The sequence below is a fragment of the Spermophilus citellus genome (assembly GCF_964194105.1).
Source record: "Spermophilus citellus genome assembly, chromosome: 19".
NCBI lineage: Eukaryota > Metazoa > Chordata > Mammalia > Rodentia > Sciuridae > Spermophilus > Spermophilus citellus.
In genome coordinates, this window is record NC_138201.1 from 14351040 (window position 1) to 14377631 (window position 26592).

Here is a 26592-nt window from a genome sequence, read left to right on the forward strand (position 1 = left end):
CCATCCATCCTTCTATTTATCTGTAGTCTCATTTTGATGCATTTTAAAGTAAGTTGTAATATCAGTCTATTTTACCTCCAAACACTTCACCATTCAATCCTTTCTTTCGAAGATGAGAAAAATGACAGCTCAGAGAGGTCAGCAGACTCTCTAAAAGTTGCACAGTCAGCAGGCGTAAGCACTGTGTTCCCAGACCACTACACTCTGTGCTCTGCCCTGGGGCTTGACCACATTCTCTAGTGGACTCTGCAAGCCCTGGATCCTCTTGCTGAAAAGGATTAAGGCTGGTGTTATATCCTCCTGGAAGGATCTGCCCTTTCAAATGCCCTTCTCACAATCATTGGGCCATCAGTTTCAAATCTGTAATCTTGGGTTAGACAGAGGTTCTCACCACAGTGGTATTTGCTATAACTGCATTGGGCTATTGCTCCAATTTTTCCAGGCCACTCTTTCTTTAAGGCAGACTATGGCAGGTGCTTAATGATCCATGAGATTCGTGGAATTGGAGGAAGGATGCATATGTTAGGTATATGTACATCTGAAGAGTTCTGTCCCCTCCAGGAATCCCACTGAGAAGCAGCAGCAGAGCACATTGCGGGTATGACGAGAAAAGATTCCAGGTAGAAGGACAGAGAAGTCCCTCTTATGTTCTGTATGCATTATCAGCAACTTGTGTTTAAACTGCATGTTCTGGGGCCCCATCTTCAGAGACTGATTCAGTAATAGGGCCCCAGAATCTACATTTAATGCAAATCCATCCATGATTCACATGTGAATTGCAAATTCCCCTTTAAGAATTATTTGTCAAGGTCCTTTCAAGGTAACAAAACAGAATCCAGTTATCTCCAGAGTCAGACTGTGGGTCATGTGGATTCAGGTTATATCACACAAAAGGGTTTTTTTTTCAGGGTCTTAGAGCATTTTCCAACATACCAATACATGTACCTGGGATTCTGGAGAATGGAACCAGCACCCCTTTTTGTCCCCTGCCACAACCCATGCACCTGCATCAGACACATGACTGTGTAGTACTAAAGGAGAAATGGAGTCTAAAAACCACCAGATATGGTGCCTCTTCTTGGAGGGAGTAACAAGACAAAGCAGTGTATGAAAAAAAGAGGTTTATTAAGTGCACCTTTTACAAAGCAGACATATCATGATTGGCCACGTCACTCACCAGTTAGCACAGTACACAGGAGTACCACAGGAGGTCACCACAGTGGAACAAAATCAACACTGCATGTTTAGTGGTATATCATTGCAACTGGATACAAAAAAAGAAAAAAGTAAAGAACTCTGAAACCAGGATCTTCATCAAAGGCATTATGTCCCCTTGCATTTTCTGAAATGGTGACTCATAGACTCATCTCCAAAAGGAGATCACATTTGCAGAAGATTTTTTTTTCAGGGACTAAAGAAATAATGCTCAGGGTTTACACATTTACTTTTGATGATGGGAACTCTGAAACACTCCAGAAGACTCCAGCTGACTGGCACCTCCAGTCATGCACATGGTTTGTGAATTGGTCTGAAACTGTAGAAAGAGGCAGGTGCTGGGCAGACCTCAGGCAGGGGGTCTGGGAAAAGACATAGATAACCAAAGTCCAGGGAACATTTTGGACCTCTGCACTCATTCTTCCAGACTTAGGTTGGAGAAAGAGACAATGAAAAATATTCTCAGGGATGAGATTGGGAGGGGAGAGGTATAGATACAGGAGTGTTGTGGAAATCAAATGTCACTTATATACCATGAAACACAGACTGCTATCATTATAAGACCCCAGGTACTAGTAAGGGCTTTCATATGAAGAGAATGATGACCTATTGGGTTTGATGCCTAAGATCCTCACAACTCCAGGGTCCCAGGAAGGTGACTATCCCCTTGGTCCTCATTGACCTCAGTTGGCTCTCAGGAATAGCAGGACCAGAGCATTTGCAAGGCACAGACCCCATCACCACTGCATTTGTACCCCAAAGCTCTAAGACATGGGCACAGAGACCCAAAATAAGCATCCTGTTAGCTTCCCAAAGAGGAAGGACAGGCTGGTGTTGGCACTCTGAGCACGTGTCATAGCACCATGGTGCAAGGTCTGACTCCAAAGATGGTATTGCCTTCCATCTCTGGTTGGTACTGAAGATCTGTACTAAAATGTAAGAGGTTGAGCACTGGCACTTCAGTATGTGCCTCTCCTCTCCCAGAACATCTAGACCATGCTGGCTCATTTGTATGCAGTGTGTGTGTGTGTGTGTGTGTGTGTGTGTGTGTGTGTGTGTGTTATGGACCTGTGGCTTTTGGAAAGTGCTCTTGCTGTATCTCAATAAATTAAAAAATGTGTATAGTTATTCAAAGGTGCCCCAGAATGCACTAAGCTGACCAGTCCCAGACAGAAAATCTCTAATCAATACTGTCCTGTATTTAATGACTAAAGGAATTTCTATTTCTTAGACATAGTCAGGTCCTATCCATGGGCTGAGAGGACATTTGAGAACATGTTTATCAGAAAAGCAGAACCTTTGAGGCCCTTGGAGAATTGCTATTCTAAATAAAAAAAGAGCATCTACAGCTACAAGTGTCCCTTGTGCCTTTATGAAAGCCAGGTGAGGGTGTTATCACCACCTCTGCTGTTGGCCAAAATGGAAACACGCTCTCTTGCAGAAACTCGGAAGAGGTGAGTCACATAAGAAACAAGAGCTCAGGGAGGTAAGAAATTCCAAGCAATTCATCCATCATGCTGGCTTTCCCTGAATTCAACTGCAGAACATTTTTTATCTTGTATCTTTTACACGTGCAGTTCAGATACACATTTAAAAAAAAAAAAAACCCGAAAGTTGGTTCTCAAAATTGTGCACCAATTCCAGACCATTTTCACCACCCAAAAAATGAACCCAGTCCTCTTTGAAGTTGCTCCAATTTCCTGTAGCTTCCAGCCTCTGAAAACCTTTACTCAATAATCAATTTCTGTAGATTTCTATAGATTTATCTGGACATTTCAGACAAAGAGGATCAAACAATGTGTGACTTTTGGAACTGTTTTCTTTTACTCAGCATTTTTTTAAGGTTCATCCATGTTGTAGTATGAATTGGTACTTTAAAATTTTTTAATATATATTTTTAGTTATTGACAGACCTTTATTTTTATTCACTTATTTATATGCGGTGCTGAGAATCAAATGCAGTGCCTCGCACATGTTAGGCAAGCACTCTACCACTGAGCCACAACCCCAGGCTAGTACTTCCTTTTTATGGCTAAATAATGTTCCACTGTATAGATAATTTTTTAATCCATTCATCAGTTGGTAGACAATTGGGTATTTCTTCTTTGGGACATTAATAAATAATGTTGTAGTCAACACCGGTATGCAAGTTTGGGTATGTATATATATCTTTTGATTTCTCTTAGGTTTAAACCAAAGAGTGGTACTTCTAGATGCAACAGTCATTCTATGCTTAACTTTTTGAGGAACTGCCAAACTGGTCTCCACCATGGATGCATCATTTGCATTCCCACTAGCAATTTCTGAAGGTTCTACTTTCTCTACATCTTTGTCAATACTTCTTATTGTCCAGCCTTTACACTGTAGCCATCTTAGTAGATGTGAAGTAGAATCTCACTGTGGTTTTGACATGCATTCCCCTAATGAAAAATAATAATGTTGAGCATCATCCTTCTGCTTATTTGTGACTTGTATATCTTCTCTGGAGAAATATCTATCCAAATCTTTGCCTATTTTTAAACTGGATTCTTTTTGTTTATTTATTTTAAGAGTTCTTTATGTATTCTGTATACACATCCCTTATCAGATAATATGATTTGCAAATATTTTCTCCTATTCTGTAGTTGTCCTTTTACTCTCTGGATGATTACAGAAGTTTTATATTTTGATGAAATCCAATGAATCTATTTGTCCTTATATCTTTGGTATCACATCAAAGCAAAAATTGTATAACCCAAGATCACACAGATTTTTTTTTTAAGCAGGATGTAGATTTATTGTTTATATAGGGTTGCAACCAGGTAAGATCACACAGATTTATGCCTGTTTTCTTCTAAGTGTTTTTTTAGGTTTAGCCTTTCCATTTAGGTCTTGGATAAATTTTGAATTAGTTTTTGGTATGGTGTGGGTAAGGGTCCAACTTCATTCTTCAGTGTGTGCATATTCAGCACCAGTTGTTTGAAAAATGACTGTTTCCCTACAGAATCATCTTAGTTCTCTTGGTGAAAATAAATTGACCATAAATATAAGGACTATATCTGTACTCTTTATTCCATTGCTCTAAATGTCTATCCAGAATTCAGTTCCACACTGTTTTGATTACTATAGCTTTATAGTAATTTTAAATCAAAAAGTGTGAATCCACCAAATTTCCTTTTCTTTTTCAAGGCATTTTTTGGTCATTCTGGGTTCCTTGAATTTCCTTACGAGTTTTAGGAGCAGCTTATCAATTTCTGCAATTAATCCATCTAAAATTTTGATAAAGATTGCATTGAATCTGTGCAACAATTTGGACAGTATTGAGGTCTTAGCAATATTAAGTCTCTGATCCATAAACACAGGGTGTCTTTCCATTAATATAAGACTTTTATTTGAATGATATTTTGTAGCTTTCAAGGCACAAGTCTTACATTTCTTTTGTTGAATTTATTTCTATTTTATTGTTTCTGATGCTATTATAAATGGAATTGTTTCTTAATTTTTGAATTGTTCATTGGTAGTATAAAGAAATGCAATCAATCTTTATGTATTGATCTTCTATCCTACAACTTTGGTGAACTCATTTATTTAATAGGGGTGTGTGTGTGTGTGTGTGTGTGTGTGTGTGTGTGTGTGTATTCCTTAGGATTTCCTATATATACAAAATCGTGTCATGTACAAATAGCTTTACTTCTTCCTTCCAATTTGGATTCCTTTTAGTTCTCTTTCCAAAATGCTTGTTAAATACTAGCGTCTTAAACATTTTCAAGCCAAGTTCTCATTTGTTATCTATGCCAGATGGCCTTAGAGGGGATCTCCTCCTCCAAGGGCAATCTCCTGACAGCTGGTCCCCAAAATGTTAAGATTTGTCCACTCAAAGGCAGAAACACTCTCTCTGAGGTCAGGAGGAAGTTAGCACCACCCTCACCATCTGAAGTCCCACCCCCACTAATATACCAAGCCCAGAACACCTGATCAAGTTGGTTACTAATCCCATACTTATTACCTTTCATAAGAACCCATAATAAAGGAGTAAAAAGATACTGGAGAGGTCCAGGGGAGAAAAGTACCACCCACTGCAGAGAATAGCCATGGGGTCAGGGTAACAGAAGTACCTGTAGGAGCTCAGGGTGACTATCTGATGGAGGAGTCACCCTATCATCTTCCACCACAGAAACCTCTTCCCCACCCCAAACCAGTTCCCCATCACCCTCAAGCCACCCCAAGGTATAGAGGGACACGAGTTGATCAGTACCTGATACATACATGTACATGGGCCACCAAGGGGTAGACTGTGTCAGCACAACCCAGCCTCAGGAGGTGGCTTTGACCCAGACCAGTGGGTCACGCTGTTGATGGCTGGGAGCAGCTCCTCTGGCTGGAGCTGCGTCGGCTCAAGACAAATGTGGAGGAGTTGCTCTTTTTGCTGACGCTAGTCTCTCCTGGGCGGCTACCCTTCAGATGGCTGGAGGAGCAGCAGAGGAAGCGCTGTACCAGTTCATGGAAGAGGTGGCCCGTGAAGAGCATGTAGATCCAGGGGTTGCAGCAGCTGTTGAGGCTGGCCAGGAGCATGGCGATGATGAAGGCCGAGGCTGTGGGTGTGGGAAGAGGCAAACAGGGCATCACTGTGGGAGCCTTCCAGCACCATCTGATTTATCCATTGTTTCCTAGCAACAGCCTTTTCCATGTACCACTACCAACATCACAGGACAGGGCACTAAGGAAGCAATAAATGTCTTCCTTCTGAAACCTTGCTCTGGGAATCCTTTCCAATCCCCCCAGGCTCACTCCACCCCTGGAACAGTCTTCCCCTTTCTCTTATCCAAAGCTTACCTGCTGTATGCCTCCATTGGCAGGAACAGTACACACAGCAGCCACCTGATCATTCTTCACTCACCCAGCAAGTGTTGAGTCCCTACTACTTAGAAGGTCAAAGAGCAAAGTCCAGAAGCTGCCAGCCCTAGTTTGCATTATAGTCCCAGCAGTGACAAATCACTTTAGTTCCCCCAAGAAGCTTTGATTTCCTAATCTTTAAACAGGGATAATGTGAATATCTAAGTCTCCTGGAAGGTGGCAAGGATTAGATTAGAGTGTGCCCAATAAATGGTGGCTGCTATCATGACAGTGTGCCAGGCATCAGGCTCAGCACTGAGGAAACACACACTCAAAACAAAAATGAAATGGGAAAGGAAAAAATTTAATCCTAGGTACTTTCAATCAGAGGAGAAAAAAATCTAGCTATTATGGTTTATATATGAGATGTCCCCCAAAAGCTCTTGTGTTAATGTAGGAACATTCAGAAGTAAAATTATTAGATTATGAGAGCTGTGACCTTATCAGTGGATTAACCCATTATATGGTTAATAATGTGAATGAATTAGCTGGGCATTAAGTGTAGGAAGCAGAAAGAAGTTGGTCACGGGCGGTGGTGCTGCCTTTGGGGGTTATATTTTGTCCCTGGTATGTGTCTGTGTGTCTCTCTGTCTCTGTCTCTCTTCTAGCTGAACAGTTTTCCTCTACCATACCCTCCCATCATGATATTACCCCTGCCTGACCTCAGGCTAAGAGCAATAGAGTTGGCTCACCATGGACTGAACCTTTAAAACTGGGAGCCCTGAGCAAACTTTTCCCCCTCTAAGTTGTTCTTGTCCAATATTTTGATCATAAATGACAAAAAGGTGACCAGCACATCTAAGTTTCTTTCAATGGTCTTAAATCTGATAAACAGCAGACTTTAGCCAACAGATGAGGCCAGACCCCATGAGAAAAAACAATACAACAACATAACCAAGAATTCCCTTCACAGTCATATGTTTATGAGCAAAGATGATCACAATTAGTCTGGGGAATCCACCAGTCTTTTGTCTTTTCTGAAAAATCTTCCAGAAATAACTCCAGAATTCAGTTCAAGAGTTATATCCAGGGAAGAATTCTTCACACAGAGGTTTTTTTTTTTTTTTTTTGTCAGCATAGTTTCTAAGCACCAAAAGGAGAAGGGCAGTGGTCCTTCTAAGACACATCCAAGGGAGTGGTTCTCAAAGTTGGGCCCCTAGAGCAGCAGCAGCTCATTTGTTGGAAATGCAAATTCTAAGACACAATCCCAGAACCACCCAATCAGGCCCTCTGGAGAAGTTTGTTTTAAGAAGCCCTCTGAGTGGTTCTGATATACACCCAAGTTTAAGGACTGATTAACTAGTGCACCTGTTGGAATGAAAACACACTACAATGGACAAAAACCAAATATGTTATAAAACAAGATTTTTAGAAAGCAAAGGAAAGGAATCTAATCTTTATAACAAAAAGAATAGAAAAGAGGAAAAGTCAAAGGGGGAAAAATGCCACTTTCATTGAATTCCTTGGTTTTTATAAAAGAATTTTTTAAAAACCTGCTTCTGTTTTGGATGGTTTATAAGATGAAATTAAGTTTAGAGTGTCTGGTAAAATATTTTAAATTAAATTAAAAATCACCCACAAGACTAGAAATAGGATGTGTTCGAAATCATAAAAGAAGCAAAATCAACGTATAACAGTAAAGTTTTTAAAAGGCATCAAAAAGTAAACTGTTAGGGGCTGGGGATGTGGCTCAAGCGGTAGCGCGCTCGCCTCGCATGCGTGCGGCCCGGGTTCGATCCTCAGCACCACATACCAACAAAGATGTTGTGTCCGCCGAGAACTAAAAAAAATAAATAAATATTAAAAATTCTCTCTCTCTCTCTCTCTCACTCTCTCTCCTCTCTCACTCTCTCTTTAAAAAAAAAAGTAAACTGTTAGCCACAAAAGGAAGAATAAGGGGATGAAGTGGGACAGAAGGAAATATAAGGAATGAAGTTCACACCTGGAAGGAAAGCCTCCAAATTTTACTTTATATGATACAAGTGAGGCGTACCTAGTAGGAAAAGAAAAATCCCAAATGCTCCAAAATCAGAAACTTCTCAACCTGATACAATGTCACAAATAGAAACTTCCACATCGGACCTAATATGACAGATCACAGTCAAAACACAGCTGCACTAAAGCTGTCCTATGAAATGGTCTTATGTCTATCTGTATACGTTGTAAATGAAACAAATGAACTTCATGTTTAGGCTTGGGTCTCTTCCCTGTTATAGTTTACATATGAGGTGTCTCTCGAAAGCCCATGTCTGAAACAATGCAAGAAAGTTTGGAGGTAAAATGATTAGGTTATGAGAGCCTTAACCTCCTCAGTGCATTAATCCACTGATAGGGATTAATTAACTGAGGTCAACTGTTGGCAGGCAGGGTGTGGCTGGAGGAGATGTCACTGGGGGCATGCCTTTGGGATTTATATTTTGTCCCTGGTCTGCAATGTCTGCTTCCTATTGCCAAGCCCTGAGCTGCTTTCCTCTGCCATACTCTGCTACCATGATGTTCTGCTTTACCCTAGTTCCAGAGCTGTGGAGTCAGCCACTGTCTATGGACTGAGACCTCTGAAACTGTGAGCCAAGTAAACTTTTCCTCCTCTAATTGTTCTTGTCTGGTCTTCTGCTCACAGTGGCAAAAAAGCTGACTGAAACATTCCTCAAGATGTTACATGATAGATAGATAGATAGATAGATAGATAGATAGATAGGCAGGCAAATATTCCAAAGCCCATCCCTTCCCAAATACAAATATATATACAAAATCTGAAATACTTCTGGTTCAAAGCATTTCAGATAAGGGATCCTCAACCTATAATCTTGTCTATTTATTTAATCTATTTGCCTCACTCTTTACATTTACACCTTCTAACTTTTATATTCTTTTTTTTTTTGGTACAGGTATTAAATCCAAGGACCCTTTAACACTGAGCTATATCCCCAGCCCCTTTTTATTTTTGAGTTGCCAAGGCAACTTGAACTTGCAATCCTCCTGAGTCACCAAGACTACAGGCATGTGCCACCACACTCAGCTATCCTATTTTTCAAAAAAAGAAAAACAACAGCAAGAAGAAGTAAGTAATTAATTACTATCTAGTCACATAAGCCTTTCTGTCTTCAAGCAGCCAGCCTAGATGGGAGATATCTGGCTCAAGGCCAGAATCTCTGCTCCCACCTGGTGTCCACAGACATGAACTAGCCTGTCCGGGACAGGCTCCCCAAGGGATGAACAATCATTGCTAAGTTGAATGAATCTACTTAGGTCAAGTGACCAACACAAACAGGCACATTTGGATTTTTAAAAACTGGCAAGATCTTAATCATCCAAAGACATGAGTGCAAAGAGGGTAGAATTTGTAGTCTCCACCATTGGCCAGGAGGAGAGCTATATGGCGATAGACAAGAGGGACTATGGAGGCTGCTTCAATGGAAGAGAGCAGCAGGAGTAAAAGCCCATGGTCTAGCAACATCCTGGGACTTTCAGGAGAATGAGAGGCGGGGGAAGAAGAAACCAGAAAGATGGTTTAGAATTCGCTGAGGGAGATGTTGAATCCAGTGAGTGATCAGGAGTCCCAGCTTTACCACTTGGCAGCTGTGTGTTCTTGGGCAAGTCATCTAACCTCTCTTGACCTGAGTTCCTCCAACCTGAGAAATGGGAAAAATCAAAATCTTCTTCACTGAATTATTTCAAGGCTCACTTGGATGGGATTCTGTTATGGTTTGGATGAAAGGTGTCCCCCAAAGCTCCTGTGAGTGCAGGAATATTCAGAAGTGAAATGATTAGATGTGAGAGCTGTCACCTAATCAGTCCATTTGAATGTAGTCACTGTAGGCAGGTGGGGCGTGGTTGGAGGAGGTGGGTCCCTGGAGGTATGCCCTAGAAGAATATACCATCCCTGGAGACCTCTTTGCTCTCTTCTTCCTGGTTACCATGTATGGAGCCACACTCCTCCATCATGCCTTTCTGCCTGATGCTTTGCATCATGTTGGGCCCAGGGCAATGGACTAAACCTCTGGAGCCTTCCCTAAATTGTTCTTGTCAGGTATTTTGGTCACAAGCAATAAAAAGCTAACAGAAATCAAGTGGGGCTGAGGATTCCTGGCACTTGTTAACCACAAACAGCAGAGCCTAGGTAGAGTCATTGCTACTACAGTGATGTGTAAGTGCTCAATAAATACACTGTTCTTTCTCATTGATAATGGTTAGCACCATGTAAGAGAAGAAGAGGAGACTCCACTCCCACAGCTGGAATATGAACAGCAGGCCCCAAGTTGGGTATAGAACATAGGACCTCCTGGCTGAGCATCTGGAAACATCACTGACATATGGTGGTGTCTATGCATTGTGGCTCCTAAGCCAGACTTCCTGGCTAAGAAGGTCAGTTTATATGAAGATTCTCACACTGGCTCAAAAGGCCCCACCACCAACATAAGCCTTAGGGTGATCTGCCCTTTTCAGCTAGCTTGAATTTTCTGATAGGTTTAAACAGGCTGAAAGATGGGCCATTTGCAGAGAGTGCAGGGGAGATGTCTGGGCTCCATGAAGGAGTACTGAAAGTATCTCACCTGGCCCTGCAGCTTGCCGGTCCTGCATCAGTGGAGAAGTGCTGAGATCGGCTTTAACTCCCTGGTTGGCCTGGACATTCCGGCTGAGAGAAGTTGCTATCTTTTTAAAAATATATATATATTTATTTTTTGTAGGTGTACACAATAACTTTTTATTTATTATTTATTAATTTTTATGTGGTGCTGAGGATCAAACCCAGGACCTTTCATGTGCAAGGCCAGCGCTCTACCGCTGAGCCATAGAAGTTGCTATCTTAATAGTCCTTTTTGCTTTCTGCTTACCACATTCCAGCTAGAAGTTCCAGGGCTCTGCCACCCTCCTGGTGTTCTTCCCTGCTGAGATCTTTAGCAGAGTTCATTGTTTTCTTTCAAAATGCACCCACCTGCTGGGTAATGCTCATAGAGAACTGATTGAAAAGGTGAATTAGACACTGCCTGGAAGTTGTGTCTAGCAGGTCAGGAGTGGATGTTGTGGTGTTCTACCCCTTTAGGACTCCAGTCACTCACTCTCTCCAGCTGTCAGAGAGCTAGTTGCCAATGTTATTGGAGTGTTCTGCTCCTGTTCCAGGCTTTAACTTTGGCAAGAAGCTGCCCCATGCAATGACTGTTCAATCAAGTGAATTACTGTAGGTTACCTGGGGAGAGGACAGGAGGTCACTCACAGGAGCTGCAGGGCCCAGTGAACACTGACTTGAGTGGGTTGGAGGAGCCTGGAACACAGAATTTCCTTGGGTCCTAAATCTCCCTTTCCCCTTTTTACTCTCTGAGCCACATCAACTGGGTCAGCATTAGTTTCCTTATCGGTAGAATGGAAGTCACACAAGAATATTGAGAAAATGGAAATATCTTAAAAAGATTGTGTAAAAGGACTTTATGAATGGCAAGATGTTTATTCTACTGATGATAATGATGATGATGATTAATGGCTAAGAGATAGAATCAACTTAATCAGGGACTTTGATCACAGGTCAAATTAAAGAACTGTCCTTAGCCCCTTTTTCTTTAGCACTTCTCTTTTTTTTTTTTTTTTTAAAGAGAGAGTAGAGAGAGAAGAGAGAGAGAGAGAATTTTTAATATTTATTTTTTAGTTCTCTTTTTTTTTAAAATTTTTTTTAATATTTTATTTTTAGTTCTCGGCGGACACAACATCTTTGTTGGTATGTGGTGCTGAGGATCGAACCCGGGCCGCACGCATGCGAGGCGAGCGTGCTACCGCTTGAGCCACATCCCCAGCCCTCTTTAGCACTTCTCAAAAAAAAAATTAAAAACGACAAAAAAAGTGGCTGGGATTATGGCTCAAGTGGTAGCACACTCGCCTAGCAGGTGTGAAGCACTGAGTCTGATCCTCAGCACATAAAAATAAAATAAAGATATTGTGTCCACCTAACACTAAAAAAAAAATATTAAAAAAAATGAAAACCTCAAAGTTCTGGGACTGGAGGATATGACAAAAACAAACAAACAAAAAATTCTCTGGAAAAACTCATGCGACCAGCATTAGCAAACAAATATATTATAAAATATAAAGTAAAACATATCCATATTTGATCAAATTCTATGCCAATTGCGTTTTTAAACAATATGGAAAGTTTACATTTGTGTGAGTATGTGATTCACCCAAGATATTAAAGTGATTGCATGACAAACATGATGAAAAACCCTCAGTTAATTCTGACAAAATACCGTTTGTTCTTTCCATTATACCTATATGTATAAAATACTTGTAGAAATATGCGATATCATAAAATGAAATATAAATATATATATGAATGTGCTTCAAAAAAAATGAAGAAGAAGAAAAAAGAAATTCCAAAGGCAGAATTGCTACAACCACGGGCAAAAGCAGGATTTCAGAGCCAGCTCTGAAGCCACGTCTGTTCCACTCATCCACCATAAAACTGACACCTTCCCCTATGACCAAGCTGCAAATATGCCCAAGCTGCCAACCTTCTGTCCCTGATCCTGGCAGGGAAACGAAGGGAAGCACCAGTCCCCCCAGCCTATCCTGGAGATGCTGGCCTCATGCCCAGGGCATTTTGGGGGAAGGAAGAGGTCAAACATTTGTCCATCCTTTTATTCTGGTTCCTCTAATGCCAGGCACTGAGGGCCTAGGGCCTTCCTAAGTCCATCAAGTCCCTGCTTCAGAGGATTCACAGACTGGTTGTAGGTTAGGGAGTATACGCCCAGAACAGTGTCAAATGGGGGTTGCAGCCTTTGGGAGAGGGGCTGGCAGGTGCAGGACTATGAGTAAAGGTGGGAGCTCCTATGTGCCAATGAGCCAAGCATCAAAAGCAAATGTCACTGGCTGGGCAATTTTGCCCCCTGGAGAGGAGAATCCACTCTGTATTTCTGCTCAGCACCATGATTCATGCAGGGTGGGAGGCAGAGGCTGCTGAAAGATGGTAAGCTCCAGGCATTCCATCCTCACCAGCCTGGCTTTACTCATGTCCCAAGAACTCCCCTGTTCGGACTTCCCGGCACTCCCTCCGCCCCAGCACCGAAGGCCCAAATTAGCCCAGAGCAGCTGCTGGGCAGCTGGCCACCGCCTTTCTGGGTTATGCTGTTCCTGAGGCAACTAAGACGCTCCATATGCAGATCAAAGAAAGACAGCTGAGCTGTCAGCTTTATAAGAGGCCCCCAAGAGGGAAACCAATCACTTGGTGCAAAACCTCCACTTGGACTTGAACCTCCATCAGGATTTGGGTGTCCAGTCTGTTATTCCTATAGGGACTATGTGGGCCTTTGGCGGCCAGGATATAGAAATCCTTTAAAAAATGGTTTTGAAATGTATGCTTATGTAAAGATCAAATTCCAATATATATTACAGTATACCTTCTTTGGAAAAAACACAATTTTATGATTGTGATTTTTCTAAAAAATCCCATATGTGTGACCAAGCTAGGTACTGCAGGGTTGGGGTAAAGAGCCAAATTTAGAGGCTATAGAGTTTCAAATGGTCTTCTTTTATGGCACTGGTTAAATCTGGTGAACGTGTTAGACTCCCTGGTCGGGCCTGGGGAATAATCACATTTTGGAAGAAGAAAGGCCAGATGTTTCTTGCAAATGACTAGGCAGGCCATTCTCATCCTTTCAAGAACATCCACTGGGGGCTGGGGATGTGGCTCAAGCGGTAGCGCGCTCGCCTCGCATGCGTGCGGCCCGGGTTCGATCCTCAGCACCACATACCAACAAAGATGTTGTGTCCGCCGAGAACTAAAAAAAAAAAATAAATATTAAAAATTCTCTCTCTCTCTCTCTCTCTCTCACTCTCTCTCCTCTCTCACTCTCTCTTTAAAAAAAAAAAAAAAAGAACATCCACTGTAGGTCATACGTATAAAGGTGAACGGTGGGTTTTGGTCAAAGAGATACTAGATTAAAGCCTTGCTACTCAAAGAGAGTTCAGTGTGCCAGCTACATGGGCATCACATAGGCATCACCTGTATACTTGCCCAAAATGCAGACTCTTAGGGCTTCACTACAGACCTACTGAATCAGATCAGTATTTTAACAAGTTCCTTCAGTGATTTGTGTGCAATTAAAGCTTGAGAAACATCTTTTCACCTGGCTAAAATTATATGGAGTAGGGAACAAGGGGAAGATAATAATCGTCCAAGGGTCTCAAAAGAGAATACACCTGCTTTTTTGCCTAACAAGCTCCTACTTATCCTTCAAACCCCTTTTCAAATGTTACTTCCTCTCTAAAACCTTCCCAATTTTTTTCTTCCTGTGGGAGGAAGAATTAACTAATATTCACACCACTTGATAAATAAGTACACCATTATCCTATCACATCGCCATTATTTTTGTTTATACTCCTTGGATGGGGACTTTGTCCCATTTGTGGCTCTGCCCCTGGCTGCTAGTAGAGATTGGAAAACAGGAAGAGTTCAATAAGGGACTGAATTGAATTGAAGCATGAAATTAGCAGACAGGAAGTCCTGATAAAGCAGCTGCAGCCACTAGCACGTTGGAAAGGCAAAAGGACAATTTTTCTGCTTGACAACAGGGCACAGCCTCCTAACAGGGTGACTAGATTCAAGTGCAATTCCCTCTAGGAAAATTAAGTTCACCCTTAGATATCAAGGTCAAGAGGAGAGAAAGGGAGAGAAACAGAATAAGTAAGTGTGGCCATTCAGGTGTGAGGCATGGGTCAGGGAAGGCACAGGCCCATGATACACAGAAGTATCCAGCAAGAGGGCAGGATGCACCAGCAACCCCCTCCCCCAGCACAAAAGGAAGTTCAAGTAGAGACCAGGAGCACAGGTACAGGGACCCTAAAGATAACCTGGTTGCACCGCCCTCCCCACCCTCACGCAAAGACCCAACCAGGAGTACTTCCAAACTCAGAGCTGGAAGCTCCTTTAGATAAGACATTCTATTCCTTTCTCTTTACCTCTTTTTTTTTTTTTTTTTTTTTTTTTTTTTTAAAGAGAGAGTGAGAGAGGAGAGAGTTAGGAGAGAGAGAGAGAGAGAGAGAGAGAGAGAGAGAGAGAGAATTTTTAATATTTATTTTTTAGTTCTCGGCGGACACAACATCTTTGTTGGTATGTGGTGCTGAGGATCGAACCCGGGCCGCACGCATGCCAGGCGAGCGTGCTACCGCTTGAGCCACATCCCCAGCCCTCTCTTTACCTCTTAACCCTTGTGTTCCTGAGTTACAGGACTGGCCAGCACCCCCAACTGCACTGCACCTCCTTTCCTAAGATGCTACTACATCAGTGCTCAAAACAATTTCCATCCCTCAAAGGCACTGACGTCCCCTAAGACCCTGATACTTATTAAAAATGCATTTATCTTTTTCAAAAAAAGTAGGCATCTGACAGAGCACCTACTATGTGCAAGGTACTATGCCACAGCACAATCCACCCTCCCCCACTTAAGCCAGATACTTAACCCCAGAAAACTGAGCTGTGGGCAGGACCAGCCTCTCCCAGGTCCAGTGCTATTGCTCCACCTAGATATACCTTAGAATACAGAGTGACACCAGCCTGGCAGAAAGTGGGGGGTCCTGCTAAACATCCTTCAAAGCATAATACAGGCTCCCCAACCCCAACACACAAAATAAAGATTACCTGGCCCACTCTGTCAATAGTGCCAAGGTTGAAAATCATGCTTTAAATGGAAAAAGAAGCAAAGTAGCAATAGAAGACATGCGGAGAAGCTAAAGTGATGGAGTCAGTGGATATAAGGAGGAGCACAGGGACGTGACATTGAACCCAGAGTACTGACAGGGTCATGTCATTAGCAGATGTGTAGCTGGTCAGGGCATGTGCATCCAAGATGTCAGGACAATGAAGCCAGAAGAAAAAAAAATGATGGGCTCCACCTCCACCCCAAGAATCAGCTTTTTAATAAATGCCCCAGGAGATGCAGATGTGAAGGGCAGTGGACCTCCCTTGGGAAAATGCTCAGTTGGGGAAGGAGGGGAAGTGGGATCTGTCAGTCTATAGTGTGAGAAAATCAGGTTCAAATCCAAACTCCACTGCTAACTTAACAGCAACCCTGAGTGGGTCCTGCCTCTCTGAACTTCAGTTTCTTCATCTCAGAAAGGGCATGATGTCTCCTTACCTTGCTGTGTTTAGGTGAAGTTCAGACACACAGGTGCACATACAGGGTCTGGCGCAGAGTGGACATTCACCCAAAGGTGACTAATGTTATCAACAAATACAATTCCTTATTTCAATAAGACTAATCCCCAGATATCGAGAGATGTTAGGCCCTTTGCTCAGACAGGGGTGACAAAAGCCCAGAGAACTTTGAAAGACAAGCATCAAATCCAACAGACAGCAATGAGACCAAGTCTCTCAAGGGGACTCTGTTTCTTGCCAGTGCTGTTTCCAAGGGTCCATGGGCTTTTGCAAGCAGACCCTGTGTATATTTACGGTTTGGTGAAGTATACGTGAGAATCCTCCAGCCCTAGCCCCTAAGAGTGAGCTTGTGGGGATTTCTTTGCTTCCAACTTCTAGCAGTGCAAGATGACAGGGTAATCAGATGGGCCAGCCCATGGCCCCAGACCCAGCCCAGCCTCTCCATTGATGGTCTCCTGATCCAAGGCCCTCCATAACCCTAGCTTTACCTCCTCGCCTCCCCAACTACTCAGATATCCATTGGATGGGGGAAAAAAAAAAAAAAAATATATATATATATATATATATATATATATATATATATATATGTAGCAAAGCCTCATCCAATGGGTTTTTCCCTCCATTATTAATTATATCTTTGGAGAGAAAAAAGGGAAGTCACGGGCTGGGGATGTGGCTCAAGCGGTAGCGCGCTCGCCTGGCATGCGTGCGGCCTGGGTTCGATCCTCAGCACCACATACCAACAAAGATGTCGTGTCCACCGAAAACTAAAAAATAAATATTAAAAAATTCTCTCTCTCTCTAAAAAAAAAAAAGGAGTCACCTTGGAACACTCTAAAGGAAAACATTATCCTTAGTCAAGGACAGAAAAAAACTCACAGCTGAATCACACAAGAGTTTAGCTATTAATGGTTCATCTAAGGCAATTTTTAACCAAAGGGCCTCACTGGAGAGATCCTTATAGCCAAGAATGAAGCTATCTGACTCTTGCTGCACACTCTCCCTATCTGCTCTCCACATGGCTAGATTATCCAAAGAGGTAGCTACTCCAAGACACCTGTCCCCAGTACTATTGACAGAATGTCTGTGGGAGGGAAGGCACCCATGCTGGAGGGACCACAAGTTCACAGAAACAGAGATGGGCTGGGAAGCCCATCCTACTGATGGGGAGGCACTTAAACCCAGGCCTCCCATGCATTTCCACCTTCTGGTCCTATGCCCCTGACAGATGTTTGGCTGATTGCTATGATAGAGCACTCACTTCCGCTCAGGGTTGCCAGGTCTGTCTCTGAAGGACTACTTAGAAAGTTCCTCTCCCTCCTGTGTCCAGCTCTTCACACCCATTCCTGTCCCATCTCCTGCAGCCCCTCCTCACTTATTCCACTTATTTGACAAGCAAGTTTTGGTTGTACCATCAATGGGAGTCCATCCCTGTTACAGGCACTGGGCACACACTGGTGAGCAGAGCAACAGCATTATTGCTCCCAGTCCCCAAGCTTCTCCCCCAGGTCTTCATGCATGAGGTCCCACTGTAGCAATGGGCTCTCTGAACTTCCAATTCTAACTCCCCTGGGGGGAGCCAAGCAAAGGGTCTAGATATTTTTGTATCTCTTATCAATTCTGTCCCTTTTGGGGAGGAAAGGGGACTATGTGTTAATTCCATCTCCCAGACAAAATCTCTTGAGTAGCCTGAGCAGGCTTCTCTTTCAAACCTTCCTTAATACCTGCTGATATTTTTGGTTGAGCCATGTCTCTCATCTGACTGCAAACACCATCCCCTACTGGCAATTATTTAAATCAAGGCTGAGTTCTTCCTGGCTCAGCCCATATCCACTCAGACACTTGCAGCCCCGAGGTGGAGGCAAGATTTGGCCAGGCTGGTGGCTAGAACCTAAATCCTCACCTCTGTGCCCCAGGAATCTCTCACATCTGGACCGCTCCTGGCCACATGCTGGGGTGGGGTATGTTCTGACTACAGCAGCATCATGAGTCCCCCACCCCAGGGTTGTTACACATTTTTTTCTCTTCTTGGCATCCAGTACAGAATGCCAAGGAGGAGCAAGAGAAGCCTTTTCTTGTGGATAAAGGCAAAGGAACAAAGGGACATGGGATTGGACATTCTAAAAGTCCACTTCTCCCCTGTCCCTTGAGCTTGATTAGTAGCTCTCTACTGAGGGCTGCACCCACAGGGAAATCCTTAGACTACATGTGACCCAAAGGCCTCTGGCCTGCACTTAGACTCTTTCTCATTCTCTCTCATTTTAAGACAGAGAAATAAATACTTTGATGTACTTTTACATCATATAAAAGATAGAAACTTCACTCCATGTGTGTTGACCACATACTTTAGTTCTTTAGAGAGGAAAGAAAGTGAAAAAGAAGAGCACATTAAAAGGAGTCAAATAATACAAAGCCATTTGAGGAGGGCAGTGGGAGGATAAAGAAGGAGAAAAATCACAAATCCTGACTCCAAGAGTCAGAATACCTGCAGAAAGAACGAACTGAATGTTGAAATGTTCTTATCCTAAATGCAAGACAGTAAGAGCCCAGAGGGATAAAGGGATCCCTCACCCAATATCCCACAGCTAGTAGGAAAGGAGGAAGAACTAGAGCCCAGGTCTCCCAGTATGTGCTCTGAGGGGTGCCAGATTTGCTCCCTCGGCAGTTGGGGTTGGAGTTCCTTAAGACTTGGATCTAGTCTCTGAATCCCGCCAAGGAAATGGGTGTGCCCTGATGACTTATTTAGAAAAAAACCACCACTGGGTTTTGTACCCCAATTCCCTAGTCAGGTGCCCCTGATAAGAGGCCTGGTGAGAAAACCCCACCTCTAGTTGCTGCTCTGTCTCCAACTTGCTGTGTGACAGGGTACAAGTACCTCCTCCTTTCTGGGCCCCAGAACCCTGTGCAAGGCATGCCCAGTGCCTGCACCAGGGAGTCAGGAATAGTTTTACTGTGTCCTCACAGCAATCCTCACCCCAAACGCCATGCCATAGACACTCAATACATTTTGAATAACTAGTGTCCTCCTATCTGGGAGGGCTTCCTAAGGAACAAGGTGTCTGTGGTTTCTGCAAGGGACCAAAGCAAAGTTATCAATCTGAATGAAGGCAGCTGGCACTGAGATTTCAACTTCACAGGATGGATATATATGAGACTGTTGGGAGAAGCAATTATTTTATCCAGAAACAGGACAGTGTGTTGCCTAGAGGATAGATAGGGTAGAAGGAAATCCCCTGGTCTTAACCTACAAGCATTATCCTCTAAGTCACAGGTTTAACATTGAACAAGAAGGTTTAAGTCTTTGGGCACCAATGATCAGGGCTCCTGCTCTTTCCCCAAAAAAGCCACTGAAATTACTAGCTGTGAGGATGAAGCTCTCTGGAGCACTGTGCTTTGGGGACAGCTGCCCAGCACCAGCCACAGAGCCCCCAGGGTGCTCTGTCTCCCAAAGCTCTCTTCCCCAGAAGTCCCATTCAACCACTTCTTTCTGGACTTCCAACTAATACAGGTCAAGTCATGTAACCTTGTTTGTCCTACAAGGTACAAGGCTTGACTGCTCTCCAATACAGAATCATGCAGCCTCCCAGTCCAATCTGATCACCCTCCTCCCTGTCCCCCTAAGTGGAAGTCTCCATTCTGGGTACCTCAGTCTTGCACCTGCCTAGTGCCCCCTGAGGGAGTCACCGCTCTATGTCACCAAGCAAGCATCACCTCCACTAGATGAGATGTTCCAGAAGTTGTTCTCACCTCCCCAGGGGACCCCAAACTTCCTGGAGTTTGGCTGGACAACTGCTCACCTCCTAAGGCTGCCTTCACAAATTTATCATGGATTCAAGACCATCATCCATTTTAGAAGATGCTTGAGCTTGAACTTGGGCCAAGGTTGGAAATCTATCTCCACCACTGGCTGGGGAAGATTACCCTAACCTAATTTTCTCCTCAGTAACCACCAGCCATGGCTAGCCCAGGCCTGTGCTCTGGACTTCATGTGATTTTCTCATTTCACTACCCTTTTGCCTGGTAAGAGTTGGCACTTCATCATTTTTTCAATTTCACAGAAGATGAAGGAGTGGCCCAGGGAGGTTACTCGGCCAAAAATCAACTGGCCATGGGATGCTGGAGACTCAAACCCATTTATTCCCCAGAAGGACCCAAGAACCTTGGAAGTGGGGAGACAGCAGGACTATGTCTTGGCCCCTGCCACGCTCCCTCCTTCAGGTCTCCGCCCAGCTCTACCTTCCTTGGGTGCATTAGTATCCCAGACGCTCCACATCTGCACGAAGAAGAATGGTGTCCAGCATACGATGAAGGCCAGCACGATGATGAAGGTCATCTTGACCGTGCGGATCTTGGCTTTGGAGATGAGCTTGACACTGCTGACTCGTGCCAGGGCCGCACGACCCTCACTACCCGCTGATGAACCCTCGGGTCCCTGAGCCTGAGCCGCAGCTGCTGCAGCCGTCTTGAGCCTCAAGTTCTGCCAGATCTTGAAGCTGATGAGGCCGTAACAGGCAGCGAGTACGATGACTGGCACGATGTAGACGGCGAGTGTGATCCACGTGACGTAGGCCTTGGGTCCCCAGGGCTGGATGAAGACCGCCCAGCAATCAAAGACGCCTTCAGCCACCTCGCGCAGCGAGAAGATGTGCACCTGCGGGGCGCTGGCCACTAGGCAGCCAAGCCATGTGGCGAGCACCGCCAGGCGGTCGGTACGCCGGCGCAGCGATCGCAGCGGCTGGCAGATGGCCAGGCAGCGGTCAAGCGACATGAGCAGCAGCAGGTAGGTGGAAGCGAACATCCCCACCACCTGCAGGTACTTGACTAGACGGCACAACAGGTCGGGCCCATAGAAACGGAAGGTGATATCCCACAGTAGCTGCGGCAGCACCTGGAACACAGCTACCACCAAGTCAGCGATACTCAGGTGTTTCATGAAGAAAAAGAGGCGTGAGTGCTTGTGGCGCGTGGTGCGCAGTGCCAGCAGCACGCACGCGTTGCCGCTCAGTGCCAGGAAGAGAATGAGGCACAGTACTGCCACCTCCACGCGTGCCAGTGCCTCGTTGCGCCGCGGAGGTCCGGCAGTGCAGTTGTCTTCGGCCCCAGGAGGCGCGGCGCTCCCGTTGACTGCCTCGGCGCTCCAGTTGGCTGAGAAAGCGCCCTCCATGACCGTGGCCCTAGGTACGCCCGGCCTTGAGCCCTTTAAGGCGTAGCGCTACGGGGCGGGGCCGAAGCGCAATTCAAAAGCGCTGAGCGAAGCGCCTAGGGCTCTGCTCCTGGAGTCCCGCCGGGACTGTTCCGCTGGAATCCAACCCTGCAACAAACCAGCAGGACGGTGAGAGGACTGTCGCGTTTCTCTCAACGCGCGTTCAGGAGCACTTGTTCCCTTCCTGGGGATTCCAAGTCACCTGAGACTCGGGGCACAACTGCCCGCCACAGGGTTGCCCAGCCGCCACCCCAGAAATCCCGGTTGATGTACCTCCTTTCAGCCAGGGCAAATGAGCGGGAATCCTCTATCCGAGTGTCAGTTTCTTGAGAGGTTCAGCCTTTTCCACTCGTGGAGAGAGGAGGACCATAATCAATCACTTTCCTTGCTCCCTCCGGGACTGGGATATCCAATCCAGTCACCTCCCCCAGCGGTCTCCCCAAACACACTACACACCCAGGACCCTCAGCACAGCTACCTCCTGCGGGATCCCCAAATCAGCCCCTCTCCTATTAAACCTTAATCCATGTACTTCTCCCAGAGATCCCAAACAGCCACTTGCCTGGAAAGCCTCACTCAGATTTATCCCCCTCAGATCTCCTATTTCTAAAACGCTCAGCCATCACTGCCTGAACTTCAATAACGGCTGCTTGCCTAGAACTCTGGTCCAGCAGTCCCTCCCAGGGGGACTCCTGCCTAAAAATCTATCTCCCAGGATGCCCAATCGCTGTCAGTCAGACCTCTGACCTAGACACTTTCGGCGGACACCTAGACACTTTCCTCCTCAGCCCAGTAGCCTCGAAGGTTCAGGAGTCCAACAAGCGTCTTGGCCCCCTGACAATCAAGGGCTCCACGTCTTGGTCCCAAGCTGTCACTTTATACCCTCCTGCAGCACCCTGTGCGCCTCCAGGAACCAGAAGCGCAAAGCACCCCATTACCTCCTCTCAAACCCAGATGTCCACACTAGCCCTCGCCATCCCGTCCACCCGCGCTCAGGACCCAGCTACCTGCACCGAGTCCTCGGGTTGACCTAAAGTTGACTCCCAGGGGAAGTTGCACCGCTGCTGATGGACTCAAAGACGCGTGAGCTCCGGGAACAGGTTGGGAGGGCAGCTGCAGGCACCCAGTTTGTCACTCGCTGAGGTCTGGGATTCAGGAGCCTTGGTTGGAATACTCTCGCCCGCAGCTTTGCTGGTGGTTGGATAGGAACAGAAGGCAATCGAAGAGCGCCGCCAAGCCTATGCTCTAGGACAGCGTCGGGATGCAGCGATGGGTGCGGGTGGCCGGCTTTTCTTTAGCTGGGGTCCGGGATGCGCTGCCACATGAATCCGCTAGGGGGTGGGGGAGGCCGGCTGCGCAGACCCCAGATGATGGGGTTAGCTTGCTCTGTTAGCTCGCGGGCTGTTGGTCCCAAGAGTGGTAAGGAACTAGTTTATTTTGCAGTAGTTTAAAACCTCTAGAGGGATGGAACTCGTAAATAACCCGCCCGGTTTCTTCCTTTCTTGGCTTAGAAGCTCCTGATCCTTTCACTGAAATAGGAGGCTTGCATAGTAATGTTTTCCCCTGAGGAGACAATGATGAAGTTACAAAAGCATTTAACTGATATTTCTTGAATTAAGATTCATTTCAGTGCTTTCTTATTCTTTTTTCCCAGGGAACTCATGCCCTTGCTTTGGAATACTTATGTTCATATTCTCATTAAAAAGGAATTAGAAATACCTTCTATTCCAAGCATCACCAGGAGAGATCTTCATTCTTTAGATAGTTTTAGGTGGAAATCTAAAAAAAAAAAAAAAAAAAAAAGAACTATCTTCTACTCATCTGTGGACCAAAAGCAATTTCCTTCTCCTTATCATGAATGAATATCCTAAATGATGGTAAAAGAAGATGAAATATTAAAGACTGCTTCTCTGCCTCCTTGTGCCTTTTCTATTCCAAAACCATTTTGTGGAGTAATTTACAGTGACTGGAATTAAGGCAGGAGGGGGAAAAGCCAGAATCCAGAAATGAACAAGGCTCTTTGAAGTGGATTAAATGCATATTTCCTCTTGACATTTCATTTCTCCCTCTTTTAATTATGTGGAAAGAATTGGGTTAGCCAAGGACTAGGTTTCCTGAATCCACAATTATAGTCCTGTGCCAAGATATCCTAATGGCAGAGCCTTACAGGGCCATGATTCCAGGATAGGATTTGTAGGCTCTAGCAACATTGCCAAACAGTGGGCAGCAACAGTTATCTTTTTTTTGCCTTTGGGAATTGTGTCACAAATTATCAATAGTATCTGTCATGCAAACCACAGGTTAAAGTTACAGATTATTCAGGTGAGAATTAAGTGACTTAAGTAAGTCCCTACTCCCTGGGTCTTGGTTTCCCCATATGTGAAATGAGAGGGTTAGTCCTGATAACTAATGTCTGAGGTCCCATCTTTCTGATTTTCTAAATTTTTATGGCTTAAGCCATCTGAGAGTTTATCTGAAATCCCCTTGCCTCATTCTGTGGGTGGATAAGAGGGATTCTAAGAACCATTGATTGGTAGCGTGGGAAGAAAAAAACAGGCTTGTAGAACCCAGCTTGCCCTTATTTCTCCTGAAAGAGAACAGCCTTCAAGGAGCAAATTAACTGAGCCACTTCTCAGCTCTTCTACTCTGTGACTGGTCTTGAGTGGGTTTTGTATGACCAGTGAGACTATCTAATTTGGATTAATTCAGAAGGACCATATGGCCTTGTGCAACATCCAGGTTCTTTAATTTAGCTTTTATCCATTAAAAAAAAAGTGATAGTGAGCTCCTTAGTTCCTCTTTTATTTCTCATTGTGTGCAAAATCCAGGTAGTTAAGATAGGTAGTTAGGTACTGGGGAACTCCTTTGAGAGCCCCCAACAATAAACAAAACATGTCCCCAAACCCTTGAGCTCTAGCCACAGAGAAAAGCACTTACCTTTGGTGTGACAATGATAAATACTAATATTGAGAGAGCATGAAGTGCTGGAGAGTACTTGGAGGACAGTTTCTCAAAGAAGGCAGCTGTATTTTAAGGTATCAGAACAAGTCCTCCAGGAAACACAGAAGAAAGGCAGAAACTGTGTAGTAGTCAGCTTTTTATCACTATGACCAAAATATCTGAAGTAAACAATTTAGAGGAGGAAGGATTTATTTTGGCTTATGGTATCAGAAGTTTCAGTCAATGGTTGGCTGGCTACATTGCTTTGGGCTTGAGATGAGGCTGAAGAACATCATGTCAGAAGGATGTGGTGAAGGAAAGCTGCTCAGCTCATTAGAGAAGGGAGCAGAGAAAGAGGGAAAGGGAGCCAAGGACAAGACACAATCCCCAAGAGCATGCCCCAAGGACCCACGCCTTCAACTAGGTCCTACCTGCACAACCTCCCAGTAATCCATTCACCTACAAATGGATTAATCCACGATCAGCCTCTCATGATTCCAATCCTTCCCCAAAGCCCCACCTCTAAACATTGTTGCACTGGGGATCAAGTTTTTGACACATGAGTCTTTAGGGGACAGCTCATATCTAAACCATAAAATAGAGGTACAGGATATAGGTGTCATTTAGGGGGTAGGGACAAACAATTCCACATGGCTGGGATGAATTGTTCAGTGCCTATCAGCATTTAATAAATACTTAATCAATGCACAAGGGCCTCTGAGGCCATGTCAAAGAAGAATTAATTTTTTTCAGTAACTGGATGTCTCCCAAACATGGGAAAGAATACATTCCCAGATGGTACCCAAGATGCAAATTTAGTATCTAGTTACACAATAAAGTGAAAAAAAATTAGTTCTTTCTCAGTCTATTTCACTCCTTTGGGTTTCATCAATGAGAAAGTCTGAGAACAATCATGAAGATGATGGAACATGGACAGCTGAGGTTTGGGAGACAGTGGTGGGGAAGGTAGGTGCATGGAAGAACTGTAAGCAGAACAATATCTGCAGATCTGTGCTTCAGTAAGAGAACCCTGGAAGCCACTAGGAAGCTGGGGAAGGAGACACTGGCACAGAGACCCTTGAAGGGTGTGACATTGGAGGAATTAGAGTACTCCAAAGAAAAAGAATCACTCGGATGTGTATATGTAGAGAAAGAGGTTTAAATAATGAGTTGGCTGGTGCGTTATGCAGGCTAGAACGCCCATAATTTGCAAGGTGGACTGACAGCTCCTCTCTGGGAACCAATGTTGCAATTCAAGTCAGAAGGCCATCCAAGGCAGTGTTCCTTCTTGCCCAAGGGGGGGTCATTCTTGTTCTGTTCAGGCATTAATTGACTGGATGAGGCCCACCCTCATTATGACTGGCAATTTGCTTTCCTCAAAGTCCACTAAATGACATGTTAATCTCATCCAGAAACACACTCACAGAAACATTCAGAATAATATTTGGTCACAAACTGTAGCCCAGTCAAGTTGACCCATGAACCATCACAGGGGGAGTCTCAGCAATCAGTATTTTTACACATTGTCCCATCTGTCTGAGTAGCAAACATCCTGAAGGTAGAGTTGGTATTCTATAAACCTGTACTTTCAAAGGTCTAGGACACTGTAGAGTAGGTATCTTTCAGGTATTTATTAAATGTAAAAGGATGGAAGGTAGGAAGGAAAAGAGGGAGAAATAAATATTCCTCATTGTAGTTCTGAGCAGGACTGGGCCCCCTGGGGAAGATATCCAGCCCTGGAAATGACCTGTCCATTACCCACTCCTACCTCTGGGAAGTGGGTTCTGAGTTTTAGCACCGTTTGAATTTTCCAGTTTGGGTACAGTTATTTAGACACAGATCCAAGTCCAGGTGGCCTTGCTCTGCAATCAGGGTAGGAAATTAATCATAAACACCTCCAGTGTCCTGGAGTCTCAGCTTGAACCCCCAACTTGGGGTCCATAACATGCTCTGGCATCAAGACTAAGAACGCATTGCAGCAATGATCTTGCCACTGACAAACTCGCCTGCTTACATTTACTGTTTCCATCCAGAGGCAGGAACATGAGGTCACATGGGCTGACCTGGGACATGCACGTGGCATTGTGTCTGCATGCCTGCTTACACTTAACAACTCTCACATTCTTCTTGGAGGCTGCATCATTTTGGGATCCTTCTCAGGCTGTGTCTTCATTCTTGTGCTCCTTGGAGGGTGGAGAAAGAGAGGAGAACATGCTTTCAT

At 44.5% G+C, this 26592-nt stretch overlaps 1 protein-coding gene across 1 annotated transcript; it reads right to left on the reverse strand.

Moving 5' to 3' along the window:
- Positions 1-1360: 1360 nt before the first annotated feature.
- Positions 1361-21853, reverse strand: OXTR (oxytocin receptor). The gene is made up of 3 exons (XM_081276078.1): positions 21705-21853; positions 20465-21539; positions 1361-5786 (listed from the first exon to the last, which is right to left on the reverse strand). The coding sequence occupies exons 2-3, from the start codon at positions 21390-21392 to the stop codon at positions 5539-5541; spliced, it is 1176 nt and encodes a 391-aa protein (XP_081132204.1). The 5' UTR covers positions 21393-21539; positions 21705-21853; the 3' UTR covers positions 1361-5538.
- Positions 21854-26592: the final 4739 nt, after the last annotated feature.